At 47.0% G+C, this 20,158-nt stretch overlaps 7 protein-coding genes across 7 annotated transcripts; 4 read left to right on the forward strand and 3 right to left on the reverse strand.

Moving 5' to 3' along the window:
- Nucleotides 1-31: 31 nt before the first annotated feature.
- On the reverse strand, nucleotides 32-3,264 carry BDW43DRAFT_75501 (phosphatidylinositol-3,5-bisphosphate 5-phosphatase). Its single transcript, XM_032050476.1, has one exon. The coding sequence runs from the start codon at nucleotides 3,125-3,127 to the stop codon at nucleotides 122-124; it is 3,006 nt and encodes a 1,001-aa protein (XP_031906049.1). The 5' UTR covers nucleotides 3,128-3,264; the 3' UTR covers nucleotides 32-121.
- Nucleotides 3,265-5,146: 1,882 nt separating this feature from the next.
- On the reverse strand, nucleotides 5,147-6,622 carry BDW43DRAFT_306095 (acyl-CoA dehydrogenase family protein; the record flags this gene model as incomplete). Its single annotated transcript, XM_032045947.1, has 4 exons — nucleotides 5,147-5,649; nucleotides 5,698-5,787; nucleotides 5,843-6,070; nucleotides 6,130-6,622. 4 exons carry the CDS (start codon nucleotides 6,620-6,622, stop codon nucleotides 5,147-5,149), a joined length of 1,314 nt encoding a protein of 437 aa, XP_031906050.1.
- Nucleotides 6,623-6,824: 202 nt separating this feature from the next.
- Nucleotides 6,825-9,453, reverse strand: BDW43DRAFT_75539 (putative protein kinase). The gene has a single exon (XM_032050477.1). It carries the CDS (start codon nucleotides 9,240-9,242, stop codon nucleotides 7,026-7,028), a length of 2,217 nt encoding a protein of 738 aa, XP_031906051.1. The 5' UTR covers nucleotides 9,243-9,453; the 3' UTR covers nucleotides 6,825-7,025.
- An 810-nt stretch (nucleotides 9,454-10,263) lies between these two features.
- On the forward strand, nucleotides 10,264-11,463 carry BDW43DRAFT_306097 (NAD(P)/FAD-dependent oxidoreductase; the record flags this gene model as incomplete). Its single annotated transcript, XM_032045948.1, has 1 exon — nucleotides 10,264-11,463. The coding sequence occupies one exon, from the start codon at nucleotides 10,264-10,266 to the stop codon at nucleotides 11,461-11,463; it is 1,200 nt and encodes a 399-aa protein (XP_031906052.1).
- Nucleotides 11,464-11,938: 475 nt separating this feature from the next.
- Nucleotides 11,939-15,717, forward strand: BDW43DRAFT_75542 (DNA-directed DNA polymerase delta POL3). The gene is made up of 3 exons (XM_032050478.1): nucleotides 11,939-12,621; nucleotides 12,675-14,854; nucleotides 14,938-15,717. The coding sequence occupies exons 1-3, from the start codon at nucleotides 12,226-12,228 to the stop codon at nucleotides 15,674-15,676; spliced, it is 3,315 nt and encodes a 1,104-aa protein (XP_031906053.1). The 5' UTR covers nucleotides 11,939-12,225; the 3' UTR covers nucleotides 15,677-15,717.
- A 467-nt stretch (nucleotides 15,718-16,184) lies between these two features.
- Nucleotides 16,185-17,282, forward strand: BDW43DRAFT_306099 (uncharacterized protein; the record flags this gene model as incomplete). The annotated part of the gene is made up of 3 exons (XM_032045949.1): nucleotides 16,185-16,304; nucleotides 16,383-16,544; nucleotides 16,620-17,282. 3 exons carry the CDS (start codon nucleotides 16,185-16,187, stop codon nucleotides 17,280-17,282), a joined length of 945 nt encoding a protein of 314 aa, XP_031906054.1.
- An 865-nt stretch (nucleotides 17,283-18,147) lies between these two features.
- BDW43DRAFT_306100 (uncharacterized protein) lies at nucleotides 18,148-18,980 on the forward strand (the record flags this gene model as incomplete). The annotated part of the gene is made up of 3 exons (XM_032045950.1): nucleotides 18,148-18,306; nucleotides 18,363-18,755; nucleotides 18,906-18,980. The coding sequence occupies 3 exons, from the start codon at nucleotides 18,148-18,150 to the stop codon at nucleotides 18,978-18,980; spliced, it is 627 nt and encodes a 208-aa protein (XP_031906055.1).
- Nucleotides 18,981-20,158: the final 1,178 nt, after the last annotated feature.

Raw genomic sequence — 20,158 nt, forward strand, 5'->3', positions numbered from 1 at the left:
GCATTTGGGATGCTAGGAGAGGGTTCTTGAACGCTAATATATACATGACGCACGTGGGTATCGGAATCGCGGTATTAAGTTATTACTCATGAATCGTGGTGAAGTGAAATACTTGGAATGATCAAATGTCAACCCGTTGCTTGAATAGACTCTTGCCTCTCAACCACTGCCGATAGCGCTTGTACCGCTTCTTTTCATGGTCCTCCGCTACAACTGTCAGTCCGTCATCGGATACATTCAAGAACTCGGCGTAGTCCGCCATGTTTTCCTCCGCGGTGGCTTCGAGAGCAGACTCTTGGACGTTGCATTTGTTGACGTACTCGATTAGATCTAGATTTGATTCCTGTTCACGAATAGAAGTTGCTGCAAGCTCGTCCTCGGATGTTATAACGAGAGGTACCTTCAACGGATGGTTGATATACCGCTCATACTCCTCAGCTTCCGCGGATGTGACCGATGGGTTCAACGAGTCAGACACCAACTGTCCCAATGTCCACTGGGAGATTTGCGCTTTGCTAGGTGTGGAGCGCTGAGTGTAATTGCCGGTTTGGGAGGTCCCGAAAGCGGAGAGATTTCTTCTGTCGACAGAGAGATGCCAGTTCGAGGTGGTAGTGGTATCTCCGAAGTGTGACCTTTCTGGACGATCTCTGACGTAATCCGGTTCCTGGATCTTGACACTCCGTTGGTGTTGACGGTCCCGGTTTACCTGCTCATTCGGGATGCGAACAACGAATGGGCTGAGATCATAAACCGCTCCGGATGACGGACGAAAAGGTAGATAGCGAAGGGTAGAATTCATCTTGTACGAGAAGATTTTTGAAAAAGATGAGACAGCCAATGGCCTGTAATATTCGAGCCAGTGATCATCATACCGCGATAGAGGCTCCCTAGGCGGACATGGTGGCGGTGGCAGCTCTTTCTCCTTCAGATTATCAGGTGTATACCATTGTATATAATTGGGTCGTGGCTTGTTTGACCAGGACCTTGGATTGGCATGGTGCAAATAGTAATCGGTGGATAGATCCCACAGCATTGGTTGACCCTGCGAAAAGATATAGTTACCAAGGAAGAGATTGTACGCTTCTTGTCGTTGTGCGTCGAGAAACGAGTTGTTGTAGTACCTCTTGAAGCTTTCCACCATATCTCGTGAATGGCTGGTCCATTGGTTGATCTTCCGATACGTAGCCATCGTATTGACTAAATGTGAGCCACCATACTGAATTGCAATGGTATCACCATGATCATGCCACATGTCAGTAAATAGGTTGACAGCGTCAGTGTCATATTCCACCGTAGTGCCTTGGATTATTCCGAGCGCATGGAGCTGGTGACCAAAGGCTCGTTTTCCGATCACAAATTGCGCAGCATTGGTACGATCAAGGCAATCGATACAGTTTGTCCGCGCGATACCGTTTTGGAGTCTTAGGCCAGATTCTACATCATGCCCGTTCTTGAAAAATCCGGTTTTCGGGATTATCTCGCCTGCAATCTCCTCAAGAGTCCCTATCACATCCTGATCACGGCTTTTTGCTGCGCGACTCATATCCCAGGGCTTGTAGATGAGCTTTTTGTCCTCCGGTAAGAATTGGTTGAGATAGTCTATGGCATTAGTATATTCTTTGAGGAGCTTTGACTCTCGTGGGGTGCGCTCCCTGGACTTTATCAAGTTCAGAACATAGATCGGGGCTCCATATCTCTCAAACAGGTTATCAAAATGCAAAGCTGCGGCGGAGTAGAAGGGGTCGACCAGGTTCAATTCAATATCGGGCTTTGGAGATACGCCTGAGTTCTCCTGTGTCCAGTAGAGAGGAATACTCCCTCGGTGCTGAACATATGAAGTATAGAGAGGGTTTGCATAAAGGTCGGGGCCAGCGGAGTGGAACGATGTTGTTGTCATCTCAGACACAATCTGCTCAGTCTCGACGTCGTTGGCAACATAACCCAGATCATTGGCACCTCGCTTCAGGAAACGCGCTCCTGCAAAGAATCGGGAGCGTCGAGCGATGATAGTGATGTATACCAAGCGCCCGTACACAGACATCTTCGCTTGCTCAACGTAGCCATGAATGATCGGTAGGCACCATTCGTAAGGGTTCTTCAAATTCGCAAGTGCGGGGCTAAGAAGGTGGTGGTTCCATATGAACATTGTGTTGTAGTCTTGTTGGAAAGGCTTTGGGCAGCCATCTTGATGAGCTTTGCGTTCCCGACAAATATTGCGCTGCAATGTGTGGGTGATGTCGTAAGAATAGCTGAAATAGAAGGAGCGAGTTAGATCAAGGTTGTTCAGGATAGCGATATACCTCGCCTCTTCTGTATTCTTTTCCGGTCTCAGACGTGACGTGCTCGAGCTGGTCAGAGAGATAAGCTCTGTCCCATCGACCTGGTATATGTAGTGACCACCGAGCATAGCAACCTGACTCCTCTTAGTCACAAGAAGCATATAGTATGTCCCAGTGAATTTAATAAATCCCAACATAGCCCATGCGCTACACCTGAGCTTCAGGCCACCTGATATTTTATTGCCATCGTTGATAGCATCTAACAATTCACTCATTTCTCTCTTGGAGTACACAATATCATCTTCAGCGACGTTTAGGTCCCCTGTCTCGGTAGTGCGATCGATTTTCAAAATCCTGAAGCGGGTATCTGACAAGTCCATCCCAACCATATAGAACCGTGTTGCGGTCTCGTACAATGAAAACTTATGCATATGGTTGATACCTTCTTCCCCGGTGTCGAAAAAGATTGACCTCTGTTTCTGCGCCGACGTAGGGGTAGAGTCTCGCTCGAAGGACGTTGCGATACACGGCTCCTCATCCTCATCACCTCCATCGTCACTTATCGCAGCTGCGGACGGCGGGTTGTACGGTACTGGGGCGTAGGGAGAGAGGACCCTGGTTGGTGGGGTTGGGGCGTCTTCTTGGTCGGTGAACTTCCGGTCCACATGCTCTTCGGGGAGTTTGGTGCTAGAAGTGGATTTGAACGACGTATCGGTACTCCCTATATTCAACCCTACTAGCGAATTCGCCAAGCTCTGATCAGCAACTGATGGGGCCCTAGAAGAGCCATCATCAACAGTTCCTTCAGCAGGATCGCGAGGACGAGTGATCGCTTCGAGACTCTCCATATCTGTGGATAGGGGCTGGTACAATCAAATACCAGTAACCAAAACTTGAGGTTCTGCCAGCAGGACCTATAGAATCATTGTCATTAATCACCATGATTTGGTGGTCAAAAGGTTTGCAAAGTCGAAAGATGTGCAAGTTTGAAGATAAGATAAAGTTATGATGCGTTGTTACCTTACAAGTTACAAAAATTACACCTAACTCCGCATGACGTAGTTGTCACGTGAGCGTATCACTCGGAGTATATCCTCAGCCCTCATAATTGCAAGCAATTATAGTAAATAGAGTAATGTTGAAATATCCATGATGAGGAAAGGCCTGGGGTCTATAGGCCTCTGCTACTATATGTACGTTGATGCTGGATGCCATAAGGGGGATATCCTAGTACTCTGACTAGGAACAATTAATAACAACTTTGAACAGAGCAATTATGACAATATTAATCCCAGATAATAATAGGACAAAACATGTTGACTTAGTGATATCATGCCCATAACAGTAACGCTGTTCTTCACAGTCAAAACACGTAAGAAGGCATGCGCCCCTTCCCCTTAGGCCGTGGCTTGGTGGAGGATTGATGGAGGTCAGGATTCCGAACGCTCGAAGTCTGGTGATTGCTGGAATCGTTTGTGCCCACTGGAATAACTCTAGCTCTAGACTAGAAATAAATTGCTCTGCTTCTCCTTCCCTCACAGGACGTGGAGGTCTGAGCCCCTCCTCGTCAACAGTTTGAGACGATGGTTTGTCATCTGCACACGAACTGCTAGTCTCTTCAAAAGTCTCTGGGTAGATACCTACTCCAAAAGGTAATGAGTAAGTGCAGTAAAAGTATGCGAAAAAGTTTTATACTCACGGTGATCACAAGAGTATCGTCGACTGAAGCGACAGTTAGCGCAACACCCATGAAGACTCGATGCTAGTATCAGTTCCTATGATGCAGGACTGCCATATATCCAGGTTATCCCTGCAAAAGGAGCATGGCTCAGCCGCTTCATGACCAAGTGTTTGAGCGAAAGCTGCTAGTCGCGAGAGTGTATTTGTGAGCTTCAGTACAATTGGGCGGTCGTCCTCGTCTTCCAGTCTAAGTCGCGCTGGGCAGGAAGTTTATCGTAATACTCGATGCTTTTGTGGCATACTGGTCTAAATTCGGGAAGGGCATAATCTACTCCAGAGACTTTGAACCGGTTAGCACAATCCAGGGTACCTCACCTTGCTGGGGTTGGGGGAAAACAAGAGGATAGCTGGAGGAAAATAGACGAAAGAGCGACGGCCAGGAACAGTGTGTTACTCTTATTTTTAAGCTAGACTCAGCGCTAGCAAGTGGCCTTCCCACATAGTCATGATCTCAAGAGTGATATTATGGTTTTTATTATCTTGTTCTGTGACTGTGAAAATGTCTAAAGGATATGAAGATACACCACTAAATGTAAGGGGCGCATGCTATAACTTCTATCCAATCAACTAAGTTGGAAAGTAATTTTATTAGCAAAATGTAGCTCGAGATTGTGCCACTATTAATTGGCTACTCTTTATTAGCATAAAGCTACACGCCTATCCACTTAATCGATACTAATCAGGAATAATAATAGGAGAAAATACGTGCGCACGGGTGGTATCCTGTGTACAACAGTGCCTGAGCGATGCTGTGTCCCTCATTGCCCAAACTTCCCGAAGGAAAAGGCCAATAACGGAATAGAAAGAACATTAAAAACATCCTGTGTGCTAAAAGCCCTTGAAAGCTTGATTCCCATAGATCCAGACCACACGTGATCATATCACCACATTTCACATATTGAAGAAGACACCGAGTGTTATCCGGACACCTCTCTCCAGTTAAGTTCTTTCGATCTGTTCCGCTTTGTTTCTTACTAAAGTGTAGTGTTTTATCATATCCTTGAGTGCTTACTTTAGCTTGGGAGGGCGTGAAGAGGATCAATTATAAGGGTAAAGCCTGAGTACCATGAACGCTCTTCACCCTGTTCTCCACATTCAACCCTTCAATAACAACGACGAAGATATTATTAAAGCCTTGCCTTCTTCTCCAGAGCTTTTCGCCTCGTGCGAAGTGCTTTTGTCTCCTCTTGCAACGCAAGCCCCATCATGATCTCCTCACTTCCACCTCCAACAACATGAACCCGAGCATCACGACTAACCTGCTCAATACGCGCCCCCTTCCCGGCCTTATTATAACCAGCCCCGCCCAGTACCTGCTGGGCTTCGCGAACACTTTTCTCAAGGGCCCTAGTAGACATCACTTTGAGTAAAGCGGTCATACCACCGATTCTCACGTCGTCGGTCGGTCTGTCCTTGGTGAGCTCGATGATGTGAACAAGCTGTTCCATGAATGCATAGGCGGGCTCAATCATGAGCCCAAACTTGAAAATTTTCGACTGTATAGCTTGTCTTTGTATTAAAGGAGAGCCGAAGGTCTCACGCTGCACAGCGTAGTGGAAGGCATCTTCGGCACAAACACGAGCTAGACGCAACGCAGAACAAGCGAGGCTAAGGCGTTCGGGATTGAAATCTCAACACAACGTTAAAATAGCTCAGACACAATGCTTGGTTGACATACTTGACATGATGAGCGGGAAACCCTTGTTTTCCTCTCCAATAAGGTGGTCCACCGGGACCCGGACATCGTCGAATTCGATGAATGTGGACCCTAACCGTATTCCTAATCAGCAACAGTTTGACTCACAGCACGTAAGGATCCCTACCACTCGCATGAACTCCAGAATTATACATCCGCCTGCGGCTCACTCCAGGTGCAGTCAGAGGAATCACAAGTAAACTGATCCCGCCCTTCCCAGGCCCTCCAGTCCGGACCGCAGCAGTGCAATAGTCGGCCCAGATCCCGTTGGTAATCCATTTCTTCGCCCCATTGACAACGTAATAGTCACCATCATGCTTTGCCGTCGTGCTGATATTAGCAACATCTGATCCAGCTATAACAACATGTCAGTAAATCGAACCCAATGGTCTCTGTTCAAGAGATACAACTAACCATCAGGCTCCGTAATCCCCAAACAAAACCGGATATCCCCCCTAGCCACCCCCGGGAGCCATCTCAGCCTCTGTTCTGGGGTCCCAAACCGCGCAATCGGCGGACAACCGATGTTATTCCCACCACCCAGTCCCCAAACCACGCCTACATACCCGGTTCGAATAAGCTCATCGGCAACAATGAGTCCGCACCACGTATCCCATTTCTCGCGCGGCACATTGTTAGGAAGAGACAAGCCAGCGGCATCTCCGGGCGTTGTCAGAGGATGCACGACTCCGAACCCGAGCTCGTGATGACGCCGGCGGACGGACTCGGGCACTTGTCCTGCGGCTTCCCAGTCATGGGCGTAGGGCGCAATGGATGATTCTACGTAGTCGCGAACGTAAGCGCGGAGGTTGTGATGGAGGTCGGTATAGTAGGGGTTTTTAATGTCGAGTTGGGGCAGCAATGGCTCGCTGTATGGAGCCGTTGGGGCCCGATCTTGGCGACTCATGATATTGCGGGACTATATTAATTATTGATTTAAATTAATCGACCGCACTTTGGGGTTTGGCGTAGCTCCTTGGTCGCAGATCAGGTTGTTTTAAATTATTGGGGAATATGCGGGGAAGCATTCCAGCTTCTCGACCGAGGGCCGACGTTCCATCCTACACGTGCCCAAATATCCGGCGAGGTGACTATGAGAGTAATGCGGAAGGAGCAGAAAGACTGGAGGAATAAAATATTCAAGAGTGAGAGAAGTGATCTAGATTGTAAATATTATGTACCTCATAGTACCGCTCTGGTGGGTTTGAACTCCCGGGTATAACTCAGACAATTCAGCACATGTACAGAAAAAATGCAGCAGAAGAACAAATGTTTCCGTCGCATATCTATAGTTTGTAAAACTCGCCCAACTAAGAGGTGGATGCCGTCTGAGCAACAGCTAGAATAGTTTGCAAATGCTTCTTGACATCTGAACAGCGCCAACGCTTCTGAGTAAGTGGTTCCAGCATGCCACTTAAGCAGGCCATTATTGCCTCTGAGATAGATACTTTCTCATCTAGCATTTCGTTTCCCATATGAATTTTCTGTGCAAAGTCGCAAGGAAAAGACGGACGCCCCAAGCCGGATCCTGTCGACTGATCATGTTGACAGCGTGTCAGTTCCCCGAGAACGAATTGGCGTTCCATCTTAGTGTCCAAGCGATACAAAAGTTCGAAAAAGATCACCCCGAGTGCAAAGACATCTAGAGACTCGTCGATTTTGTAAGAGTCCCCAATGTTCTCCGAATTTTCAACCGCGTCATTGATCAAAGGTGGACGATAGAATTCCGTTCCGACAACACGGTTCATCTTCACGCCATGCTGTAAGGACGTGCTGGGGCTATTTAAGTGATGCTCGTTGAAGTGTGAGATATCGGCAACTAGCCCGAAATCGCCTATTCGAGGGTGAGAGTACCAGGACGCACACCCAGTATCTAATTGGCAAGGAGGACACCCCTCCGAGTCCTTATATTCAGGGCACGAGAGAAAGATGTTGGCAGGCTTGAGGTCACGATGAACTATGCCTTTAGAGTGAAGATATTCGACACCTGATATGATACGTAGCATGAGTTTCAGAGATGGTACCAAGTGATAACAATGTCGCCGCGGTATCTGGCTATCATTAACCTCGCAAGATTGCGGGTTCAAGTATGAGTTAAGTGAAATGGGATGCAGTGACATTTGAATATGCAAAATCACTGCAGGAACTTGAGGCCCGCCTCGATGTCGCCGCTGTATCTGCAGCTTAGATGGATCGTAACTTAACCCATCCGTGAAAATATCATCATCGGTCCCGCCAAACGTAGATACCTGGCTATTGGTATAATTGTCAAAGTCGCGAGGAATTGATTCGGTATCCTCTTCGTCGTCAATAGTTTGGGCTGAAACGTTAGAGTGTTCAAATACGATTCCGAAGCTCTGGCTGTCGCTTGGTTCCGGACCGGCCAGAGCGCTTTGGGTGTCCACACTTTCGAGGCCAACAGATTCTTGGTGGTTGGGTCGTACATAACCAGATACATGCGCTTGTTCCACCCAAGCTCCGTAGTAACGGACAACGTTGGTGTGCTCAAGTCGAGCAAGTGTTCGTATCTCCTTCATGATGGTTTCAAGCTGATTCTCGCTACCATCTTGTAGCTGCTCGAGCCGCCTTTGGCTGATAGGGATCTTCTTCACTGCATACGCCTGCCCGTCGATATGATTTTTGACATGATACACCTCTCCAAAGGACCCGCGACCGAGGACTCTTACTTCAGAGAACTCCATCGCATAACGTGACATGCGATTATGGGGCGTCGGTAGATTGATATCAAATAATGGAAAACTTGCAGGTGAGCTCCCTGTAAGGGGCAATGGTTGCCTGGGTAGGCTCCCTACGTCAAGATGAACACTTTCCAATGCCTTGATATTCTCTGTGCTGGGAAGTCTTTTCCCGATGTCTGCAAGACCAGGTCTGTACAGCCTCCGGTTCGAAGGTCCTGCATACCCCTGATCCGAATTAGGCTGCACAGCATTGGTCTTCGAAGCTAAAACAATGTCTCCGGTTGTTCTGCGTGATAGCACTCGTCGCTGCGTATCGTCTATATTGAGGTCCTCTAGTGCCGACATACCAAGAACATCAAGGTTGTCCCGGTAATACTGTCTTGTTATCTGCAAATCGTCATCGTCAATTCCTCCGGCAATGACACCATGCGAGGATAGAAACTGTGACTTATAATTATACATCTTTTTCCCAAGGTACTGAACTTCGGGCGAGTCACGTGTGTACTGCTTCTGTGAACCTTTTTGTGCGTTAAGAAGATCGGCAGCCCGGCTAAGGCAGTAGAATTCGAGGAGAGCAGCCGTCATCATGTTAGAATGACCTTCAATGTCAGCACCAAGCTCATTGTTTTTGCTTGCATTAGTGGTCGGTGTTTCAAAGCCGAATCCTTCCAAGAGGGAAGGGGACTTTGTTCCCGTTCGGGTAGGCTTAGGCTCCTTGGCGGTAGATCTGCTTGATGGAGCGATCGTTTCTTGTTCGGTTTTATCAGAGCTAGAATCGCTAGACTCGGAGTCGGAAGAGATCTCCGCAGCTGACATGAACATCGACATCTTGCAAATGATCTAATTCAAAACTGGTAGAAGCATCAGGTTCGCGGTGGCGTTGGAGCCATGTAAGAACATGACACTGGCCATCTAATAGCGTTGTCCAATGACACAGCAATAATTTTTGCTAGGGTTTAGAAAGCCTCCATGCCTCGTAGTACAACCGAATTATCGCAAGGGCTATGTCGTGGAGTGTTGAGCATATATACTTTGTTCTTGGTCAACTGTTGTACAGTGGCCGAGAAGAGTGTTGACCTCAATGACTCTTAAAAATCAGAGCTTAATTGGCGACCTTTCGAGTTGACAGCTGTTCTCATAAAGATGCCACGGTTTCTATTTCCAAAGGGTTCTTTCTCACAAGGCTCCGTGAGCCAAGTCGGTGAGGGCTCCGTTGGTCTGTCCGCCTTCCATTGGATTCTAAATTCCAGATGCCATCGACAGGGCGCGCACTTGGCAACGGCTTTGACTCAAGAATCGTAGGTTCCCACTATCACTGTCGAATCAAGTGTACGCTCGTATTGGTCACATTCAAGTCTCCCAAAATGCGATATACTGCATCACCCGGTGAGTTCATTCGGCTATTGTTTGTGGGATGTGGGAGGAATGCTGTGAGTCAAACTCAAAAGTAACTCAAAAAGTGGAATCCCGCCACGGTGCCTGAGGCCGCCATTTCCCCTTCCCGTACCTTTCACCCCCACAATTGGAGCCCATTCTGAGGTGTAACGGGCCAAAGGAGGGTTATCTTATAGTTTTGTGAGCATACTTGCATAAAACGTCATAACTTCTTCACGGAGTATTTTCGGAAACCATCGGCATCCCCGCCGGGTACTGACGGGTTTCTAGCCAGCAAGATATATATAGTCATGGCATGATGCCGTTTGGGGTACGAAACTTTGACCAAGGACACCACCCCACCTCAGTTGTCTACAACGGGATCATTAATATATAAAACCAGATGTATAGTCTTGAAACCCCCTTTTCTGTGTGCTTTCGCGGTCAAAATCCCCAATACCTGCAGCAAAACACCATGGGATCCTCGAAGACCACATCTGATATTGCCATTGTTGGCGCAGGAATTGTGGGTTCCGCGCTTGCCTATTACCTATCCCATTCAACAAATAACAACAAGAAAGTGGTTCTCATTGACCGGTCATTTTCACAATTAAAAGGCTCAACCGGCCATGCTCCCGGCTTTGTTGGTCAATTTAATGACTCCGAGGTTCTCACACGTCTCGCCATGGACACGGTGAGAGAATACACAAACATACCTGGCGGATTTGACGTTGTCGGAGGCCTCGAGATCGCTACTAGCTGTGAAGGTGTCGACAGACTAAGATCTAGATGTGAGATGGCTAAGAGAGCTGGACTCTCCGCCCAATTGATATCTTCCGGGCAGGCGGTTAGCTTGGCTCCTGATCTAGTTAAGGATGACAACCAGATAGCCTTGTATTTCCCTGGTGATGGAGCCGCGAACGCCATCAGAATAACTTCATTCTACCAGGAACAAGCACGGGCTAAGGGAGTCGAACTGATTGAAGCAAACACTACTGAAGTCCATCAAGTCAATGGCCGAGTGGAGGGCGTGATGACCACATCGGGACTCATATCGGCGAGAAAGGTGATTATCGCTACTGGAATTTGGGCAACCGACCTGTGCAAGTTCGACATACCCATTCCGATCGTGCCTGTAGCCCATCCATACATGTACGGCGAGCATCACACGCCAAAATTACGCAAGGCACCTTGGGTGAGATGGCCACAGCATCATGTCTATGCTCGTGATCATGGTGATTTCTTTGGACTGGGCTCTTATAATCATGCGCCGGTCTTCCACGAGCCAAAAGAGACTGCCATCGGTGACTGGATTGAGCAGTTTGATCAAACGTTAAATGAAGCTATGCATTTCATACCCGAGGAGACAAAGCTTGTTCAGAGAGAAAGATTCAACGGTATCTTCTCAATGACCCCGGACAACATGCCATTAGTCGGAAACATTCCTTCAGTTGAGGGTCTATACATGGCAGCAGCGGTGTGGGTTACCCACGCAGCTGGGGCAGCGAAGTTCCTAACACAGATCTTGGAGGAACAGCCCGTTGATGATGGCATCAAGCGAGCATTGGACCCTACTAGATTCCAAGGAAGAGACATAGCAACCTTGACACAGGAGTCTCTAAATGGCTACAATGACATTTACAAGACCGATGAGAGTGGAGCACTGAGGATGTAACATACCTGCTGAAGGGAAATGGGTTTACTTCGGACCTCCCGGAGCAGAGTCCTGAACTGGTTTCAGAGCATTTCTGAAGTATTGGCGGATGTGCCTCGCATTCATGACTATTGATGTCATTCTGCTGTACCCAGAGAGTCATTCCCGTACTGTACTGCATTCTCAACTCTACATATTGATCTCTTTTAGATAAGATACCAATGGCTATTTCTATGTTTTGGCTTGTATATCACTCTTGAGCCTGTTTTTTCTTTTTTTTTTTCCGCTGGCTAAGTGTATAAGCGGCAGCAATGCTTGATAGATTTACCTACTGTAGAGCTCCGCAGGGTCTTAAACATTGAATAAACAACAAATCTCACAATGCCACTCACTTCTACTTGAATCGTGGATTTACTAAGTCAGATACCTGTTATGACGTCACCGGGTAATGTAGTAATCCATAGACACGACTGCCAATATCCCGAGGAAGCACAGTAATTAAGTAATTGTTGAAACTCTTCGATATAATGTACCGAGTATACCGGAAGCATCTTTAATAACAATAGAATTAGAAATGAATGGGTTCGTGGGGGATATGGAGCATTGCACGTGACTCTATCAACGCGTCACGGGCGCGACACGAACTACATGAATGGAGCATAATTGCCGCGCTCCGCCTATAGTGTCTCTAGGAGCACTTCCTCGCAACTCGAAAATTTCGCTTCACACGGGTTACGTCGTTGTTAGTATCAGTTCCTCTGGCGGTTTTATGATATTTCCGCCATGCCTGAAGCTGTCGCAATGCCCCAAAAGCGGGTTCTGGGCGATGCGTCGAATAATCCGCAGAAAATGGTAAAATCCCCAGACGCGAGCAAGAAACGGAAACTCGATAGTGCACCTTCTGCTAGAGTCAATGCCCCTGTCAAAAATAGCCAACGGAAAGTGCCCGGCTCGAGTCAACTTCAGAAGAGCCAATTCGAGGAGGAGGTACTCGAGAAATTGACACAGGACATCAACGGATTGAAGGACAGCAATTCGGAGAAGGACCAACAATGGGAGCGACCACCACTCGGAGAGTTTGACCCGACGAAGGAGAATGTGTGCTTCCAACAGATTGATGCAGAAGAGGGAACACTTATGGGTGGGAAACCAGCCGTTAGATTGTTTGGAGTCACGGAGGTATTATCTGCGCCGAGTTGATTTTGTCCGGAATGGTCTAATATTTGGTATAGGCTGGCCAGTCCGTCCTCCTTCATGTCACAGGTTTTCAACACTACCTATATATCGCCGCTCCGGTAAACTTCACGAAGGAAGACTGCGACCCTTATAGAGCCTTCCTAGAAAGCAGGATCGGCAATTTCCAGACTATGATACAGTCGGTTCAAGTGACCTTGAGGGAGAATATCTATGGATACCAAGGGAACCAGAAGAGTTGGTACCTCAAGATCACCGTCACGGAGCCAAAGTATATCAGCAAAGTGCGAAGCGCTCTGGAGACTGGTGGGCAAAACATGAATTACAAGGGTCTTTGGACTGGTATAGATAAAATTGCCACTTTCGACAATATCCAATATCTTCTGCGATTTATGATCGATACAGATATCTCTGGTATGTCTTGGGTAGAGGCTAAAGCTGGAAAGTACCGGCTGCTTCATGGCCAAGAAAGAGTATCGAACTGCCAGATTGAAGCGGTTGTCGATTATCGCGACCTTATTGCCCACCAGCCTAATGGTGAGTGGGCTAAAATGGCACCTCTTCGCATCTTATCCTTTGATATTGAGTGTGCTGGACGAAAGGGTATCTTCCCAGAACCTAATCAGGATCCTGTCATCCAGATCGCCAACGTTGTGACTCGATATGGAGAGTCCAAGCCTTTCATCCGGAATGTGTTTGTTTTGGATACATGTAGTCTGATTGTCAACACACAAATCCTGGAGTTTGAAAAGGAGGAGAAAATGCTTATGGCTTGGCGCAACTTCGTGGAGAAGGTCGACCCTGACGTGATTATTGGATATAACATTGCAAACTTCGATTTCCCTTATCTTCTCGACCGAGCGAAACACCTTAAATGCAGTGGTTTCCCTTACTGGACGAGGTTGAACGGAGTTATGTCTCAGGCCAAAGAAACGAACTTCTCCAGCAAACAGATGGGCAACCGCGATACAAAGGCGACAAATACCAACGGAAGAATTCAACTCGATCTCCTTCAATTAGTCCAAAGAGACCACCAGTTAAGAAGTTATACATTGAACTCAGTGTCGTACGAATTTTTGGGTGAACAGAAGGAGGATGTTCACCACACAATGATTACCGAGCTCCATAATGGAACACCCGACTCAAGACGACGTCTTGCTGTCTACTGCCTGAAGGATGCATACTTGCCCCAAAGATTAATGGACAAGCTTATGTGTCTCGTTAACTATACGGAGATGGCAAGAGTCACAGGCGTTCCGTTTAATTTCCTTCTCTCGCGAGGTCAACAAGTCAAATTCATGAGTCAGCTATTCAGGAAGGCCCTGGAACAACAGTTAGTCATTCCCAACTCAACGCCGGAAAGTGAGCAAGAATACGAAGGAGCCACTGTTATTGAGCCTGTGCGGGACTATTATGGTATTCCTATCGCAACCCTGGATTTTGCGTCCCTGTATCCATCCATCATTCAAGCTCATAATCTTTGCTACACCACTCTTTTGAACAAAAAGGCTGTCGAAAGGTACAACTTGAAAAAGGACGAAGACTACATCGTGACGCCCAATGGGGACTTGTTTTGCACTGCCAAGGTTCGCAAGGGTCTCTTATCACAGATTCTGGAAGAATTGCTTGCAGCAAGAAAGCGAGCGAAAAAGGAGCTTGCGACTGAAACAGACCCATTTAAGAAGGCAGTCTTGAATGGAAGGCAGCTTGCTCTCAAAATCAGTGCTAACAGTGTTTACGGCCTTACAGGTGCGACGGTTGGAAAATTACCATGTTTGCCTATTGCCAGTAGCACAACTAGTTATGGACGTCAAATGATTGAAAAAACGAAGCAGGAAGTGGAGGCACGATATACTATTGCTAACGGATACTCGCATGATGCAAAAGTTATTTATGGTGATACTGATTCGGTCATGGTTAAGTTCGGTGTCACAGAGCTCGAGGAAGCTATGAAGCTTGGACAAGAGGCATCCGAATACGTCTCGTCAAAGTTCCTCAAGCCGATTAAACTCGAGTTCGAAAAGGTGTACTGGCCGTATCTCCTGATCAACAAGAAGAGATACGCTGGGTTATACTGGACAAACCCTAAGAAATATGATAAGATGGACACCAAGGGTATCGAGACAGTTCGTCGTGATAATTGTTTACTGGTACAAAATGTGATTGAGACGGTCCTACACAAGATCTTAATCGACAGAGATATCGATGGTGCTCAAGAGTAAGTACACAGAGTCAAAGAATTTTGGCTTCACTCTTAGTTATGGGCTGTGTGATCAGGACAAAGGCTAATTTCTATTCTAGATATGTTAAGGAAACAATATCAGATCTTCTCCAGAACAAGATCGATATGTCGAAGCTTGTGATCACAAAAGCTCTCTCGAAGTCTGACTATACAGCCAAGCAGGCGCATGTGGAGCTTGCCGAACGCATGAAAAAGCGCGATGCGGGTTCTGCCCCTACGCTAGGTGACCGTGTTGCATACGTCATTGTCAAAGGTGCTGGTGGTTCAAAGAACTACGAGAAGTCGGAAGACCCTATCTATGTTCTTGAGAACAATATCCCTATCGATACAAAGTACTACCTGGACAACCAACTTGCAAACCCTCTTGGTCGTATCTTCGAGCCTATTCTCGGCGAAAAGAAAGCTCGCCAGCTTCTTACCGGAGAGCATACACGTTCCATCTCAGTAGCCGCACCCACCATGGGTGGGCTTATGAAGTTTGCAAAGAAAACTGCAACTTGCATGGGTTGCAAAAAACCCCTTTCTGGCAAGGCTGAAATGGCTGGTGCTGTCTGTGAACACTGCAGACCTCGGCTTGGGGAGCTGTATACGAGATCATTAACGAAAGTGTCAGATCTTGAGGTTCGCTTTGGACGACTTTGGACGCAATGCCAGCGCTGCCAGGGCAGTTTACATTGCGAAGTCATCTGCTCTTCTCGGGATTGTCCGATCTTCTACATGCGCATGAAAGCGAAGAAGGACGTGGAAGATTCGCAAAAGGAGCTTGCTCGGTTTGATTTTGATGCTGGTGCATGGTAACTCTCCTGTTTCTGGGTATAATTAGCGGTAGCTTGTGTAACTACGAAGCCTCGTTTGAGTATTTGTCGGGCTCGTTAATTTTTTATTTTTCAGGTTTCTTTTTCATTTTTTTTTTCATGGCGTCTTGGGCTACTAGCATGGATAACGATGGAAGAAGTCCTAACAGAAGGGTTGTCTAGATACCACATAATGTCAATATTTAAAAACCATTACTTCTACCACGATCGCCTCATTCTATAAACCATACTCTCTCTTTCTCGTAACCCAATTGGTCATTAGAAATGTGCTATGCATGAAATAGCAATAATCTACACGAGATATAGTAACACAAGTATATGCCCGCCCGGTGATTGGCCACTCGGCACCTGCGTACCTGAAGCTAATCCGGAGTAAGCACTCAATCTTGGCGTGGAAGGCGTGGGGAAACTCAAAAGCTTCCGTCGATCAAACGCGCCAAAGAATCCCCCATCTTAATCCAACCTCGATAAACGCGCCGAATGCCAACAAAATGCCCCAACCAGACAATCGCCCCTCGTTGAATCCTACCGTCGAGGAAGCGAATGATTCAGACTCCCAAAATACATATCCTACAAATTCCGACGCCTCGCACAATATTTCCTGGTCGGAGGTGCGCGAAAATTCCCCCGCGTGGTCCGTCATGGCGCATGACATTTCATGATCGCTAAAATGTATGAGCTCATCGCAGGTTTGCGCGAGGCACGAATCCGTCCTGGCCTCACACATTCACATGTTAAATACCGTGCGAAACAATGTAGCGGCAAAGGGGGGTCTTTCGGAGGTGGTTTCCGGCATGATTGAGAAAACGAATAGACTCGTGACCCAGTTTCGAGTGATAGAGAAGTACTTGGTAAGTCAAGAAATTTTTCCTTTTTTCTTTGGTTCTTGTTCGTCATGTGGTTAACGGTAGATAGATTTCTAGTAGGTAGTTTTGAAGGGTCTATTACCGTTGCGTTGGGATAACCGTGGAACAGAACAGGAAAACTTTCATCGAGGCGCAGAAAACAGTGTTACGGCCGAATCTACTGAGCAATCTGTCACATCCGCGTCATCTAGGCGAGATTCATCTAAACGGCGACCAAGTCGTTCTACGGAACGGAGAAAGCGCTCAAGGATAGAGGACAGTATGGATGTAGAAAGTGAAAGTATGGATACTGTGCCTCTAGGTGCTGTACAATACCACAAGCGCCAGCGATTGGATATGTTAGTACCTGGTAGCGATGAAGATGTGGGAAATGTGACACCGGTAGCGATGGAAACGGAGGATATTTCCGATGAAGTTCGGCGAAGATTAGAAATCAAAGAAGAGCAGAGAAGGAAAAGAAACACCAAACCAGAGAAGAGGAAGCGTGACAGTATAGCGTCAACGAGTAGTACTTCTTCCCCCGGGGACATGTCAAACCCGAAGAAAAGGGCCAAAATCGGAACATCTCGGGACAGTACTGTTGATGTACCATGGGGGGCTAGTCGTGGAAAGAAAAATTTGAAGAATTTCGGATTCGAGCAGGGGTCAGCTGGCAATTTTCTCGAAGAGAAACGGCGAGCAAAACGCCAGAAGCACGGGTCAGCAACTCCCCGGGCGTCATGAATGGTCTGGAGTTTCGCCAATGGCTTCTTTCTCTGTTGCAGTTGTCAAAATCTGCTTGTGGATTACAATTCCTTGTCATCGGAATGGCGTATTGTCAGGATCTGGTGGTTTCTGGGTTGTCACAGGGTAGCTTTTGTTTTCTTATGACGAGATCTTGAGGCGGATGCGGATGGAAGGATTCAATCTACCCCGAATTACCCCGGATTCCACCGCAAGTATATGCGTCGACGCAATATTTGGTAGCTATGCCAGCACCAGTACATCTTACCGTGCTCAAGAAGAGTCTCAAGAAGAGTCACGCGACTGACTCCGCAAGAGTGACGACCGACGACAATCTTAGAATAAAGCTGACCCTATTTTCCCTTTTCGAGATTCTCTTTCTCGTTCTCTTTCTTCCCCGTCTTTTGACACCTCTTGCTATTGTTGCTATCTGCTGTCTACCAAATCAACCCACTTGATTCGTTTGAAACGTTTGACTACCATTTGGAGGACCACAAGAAACAAGCGTCTGAAGAGTCCAGTCGAGGGTAAACATCCATCAAAACCGCAAACCTAACACAAGAACCCGCTGCTTGCACCGTGTGCCAAAATCGGAGCGTTGCTTTCCAAAACCCTCAAAAATCAGAATAAAAAGCCGCACCCCCAAACAAACCTTTTTATCTCCGCTAAAAGTACTTTTTAACCTTTTTTCACTCACGAAGGAAATAAAGGGATCCGTTCTTGAAAATAAGTACCGGGCAAGACTAGCAGTGACACACTTACCCCCATAAAAAGTGTTTATCAACCTGCTCTTTCACCTTGGAACAAGTGCTACCCATTTGGTATCATCTGTTATTCAAACCTTCCCCTCTGAGAGAGCAAAAGCATGGCTCCCGTCAGAGAAGGACCCGTTGTCTCCCACTCGGGTTACGGCTTCGTTCAAACTGCCTGTGTCAATCAACGCATGGGTAGGAGGCCACAGGGCAGCAGACGTGGCAACTGCAACAATCAAGGCCAAAGACCAAACCTCCTGGAGGCAGCTCAGGTAAGTTCAGATATCTTCTGACGGTGCTTGTTCGTTATGCTAACGATGATACATAGAGCGCCCCATTTCCCCTTGGCCCTCGCAGAGTCACTACCAATGGAAATAATAACTTCCAGGGGCAGCAGTCTCGCAGGCCTCATGGGCCCAAAAACCAGTTCAACCTGCGGAGAAGTCGCTGGGAGCTCAAGGGAAAGGGTCCCCAGCATGGCCCAAATAATGCACCCAGAAACCCTCGCCAGCGTCGTGGATATAATCCAGTGCGATCCGGGGACGGCGACATTATCATGCGCGACGCGCCTGTGTACAAGCAGCCGGTGAGGCGGCCGGGCATCTCCGCCAAAAAAACAACCCCTCCGGAGGACGTGGAGATGCTTGACGCATTTATCACACCTCCCCCCAACCCCACAGCTTCCCCCCCGATTGAGCTCCTCTTGGCTGCCTTATCGCTGGTGAGTATTCCCTTATTGACCTATATAATATATGTATATAAAATTTCTTTAATATAAATTACTTTTTTCTATTTCTTTACATCTATTCTTTATGCTTTATTTTTCTTCTTTAATTTTTCTATATTGATATACGTATCTAATGGGTTACAGCATGTAGCACAACTCGACATCGACACGGCGGAGGAGCCCAAAGACATCGAAATGATGGACGCTCCTCTGGTGTGAACCTAAATTTTCGACCACCCTCCTGTTGGGGCCAGTAGGTTCAAGTCAATAAATACCACCGTCATGCTGCCTGGCGTTCGCTCAAAATTCGACAACGCAAGTATTACGGCACATCCACCACACGACGCACCCCGCCCGCACAACGTGCATAAGGTATTTAGGGGAGGAATGGGACGGAAGGCCTATTTGGCCGAGCCAAACAAGGGGAAGACAAGCGGGATTCAAGAGCAGGGGCACAAGGCTAACAAGTCCTTGATGCCTCCCCTTCTTGGTATACAACCTACTCTAGAATGGGTAGGTTGCGGAGGAAATTGGGTTCTGTCTGTTAACCTTTCCTTTAAAGGCATGTTAACAAGTGGAAGGTGTTTAAACAGGCAAATCCACTAACTCAGGTAAAAGCGGCCTTATCATAAAAAGGTCAGCTGGAGGAATACTGGATTTTTTGTTATAGCGTCCTATTCAAGGCTTTTACCTCGCGCACCTAAGGTGGGGAGGAAGTTTCCCTTGTTTCAATGCCCGAATGGGGGGATAGCAATCTTTTAAGTGTTCGAGTATTTGAATAAAATAATTTTGACATATACCATGGATTTATGATTAATGTCCATTCTCCCCTAACTGTAGTAGACTGTAGAAGAGCATAGCACTTAAGGCTATCCATATGGAGTGCCCATATAAACTACTGGAATTATGGAAGAGGAGGTTAGGAGTAGGTACTTTTAAATTAATTCTATGACCTGAAATCAGTGATAATATCCTGTGTACATCAAAAACCATACTAATAATTCCAAGGCGCACAGAGCTCTTGGTTGGGGAACTTTTCTTTAGGTTCGATATACAACAATATGCTCCCTTAGTGAGCGCCAACAGAAGAAGGGGTGCCTCAGGATAGAGCTATGTCGCCATGTCATTGTGAGCATATCCATGTCCGATAATGTTACAATGATAATGACTGTGAACAAATGAATCCTAAAGTGTGATAAATTTCTCTTCTTTGTCCGATGCTGTGGGAAAGCCTTAATCCTAACCAACTCCATCATATACTCCTTTGACAATGTGTGTAAGCCAAAACTATCCCAGTCTAGCAGTGAATAATCTCTCTGATTTCTCTCTTGCAATTGTTGACATACTTCAATGTTGTTGGACTGTAACTTTGGAGCAAATTCTGATATCGTACTTCT

This window comes from Aspergillus alliaceus (assembly GCF_009176365.1).
Source record: "Aspergillus alliaceus strain CBS 536.65 unplaced genomic scaffold BDW43scaffold_2, whole genome shotgun sequence".
In the NCBI taxonomy this organism is placed as follows: Eukaryota; Fungi; Ascomycota; class Eurotiomycetes; order Eurotiales; family Aspergillaceae; genus Aspergillus; species Aspergillus alliaceus.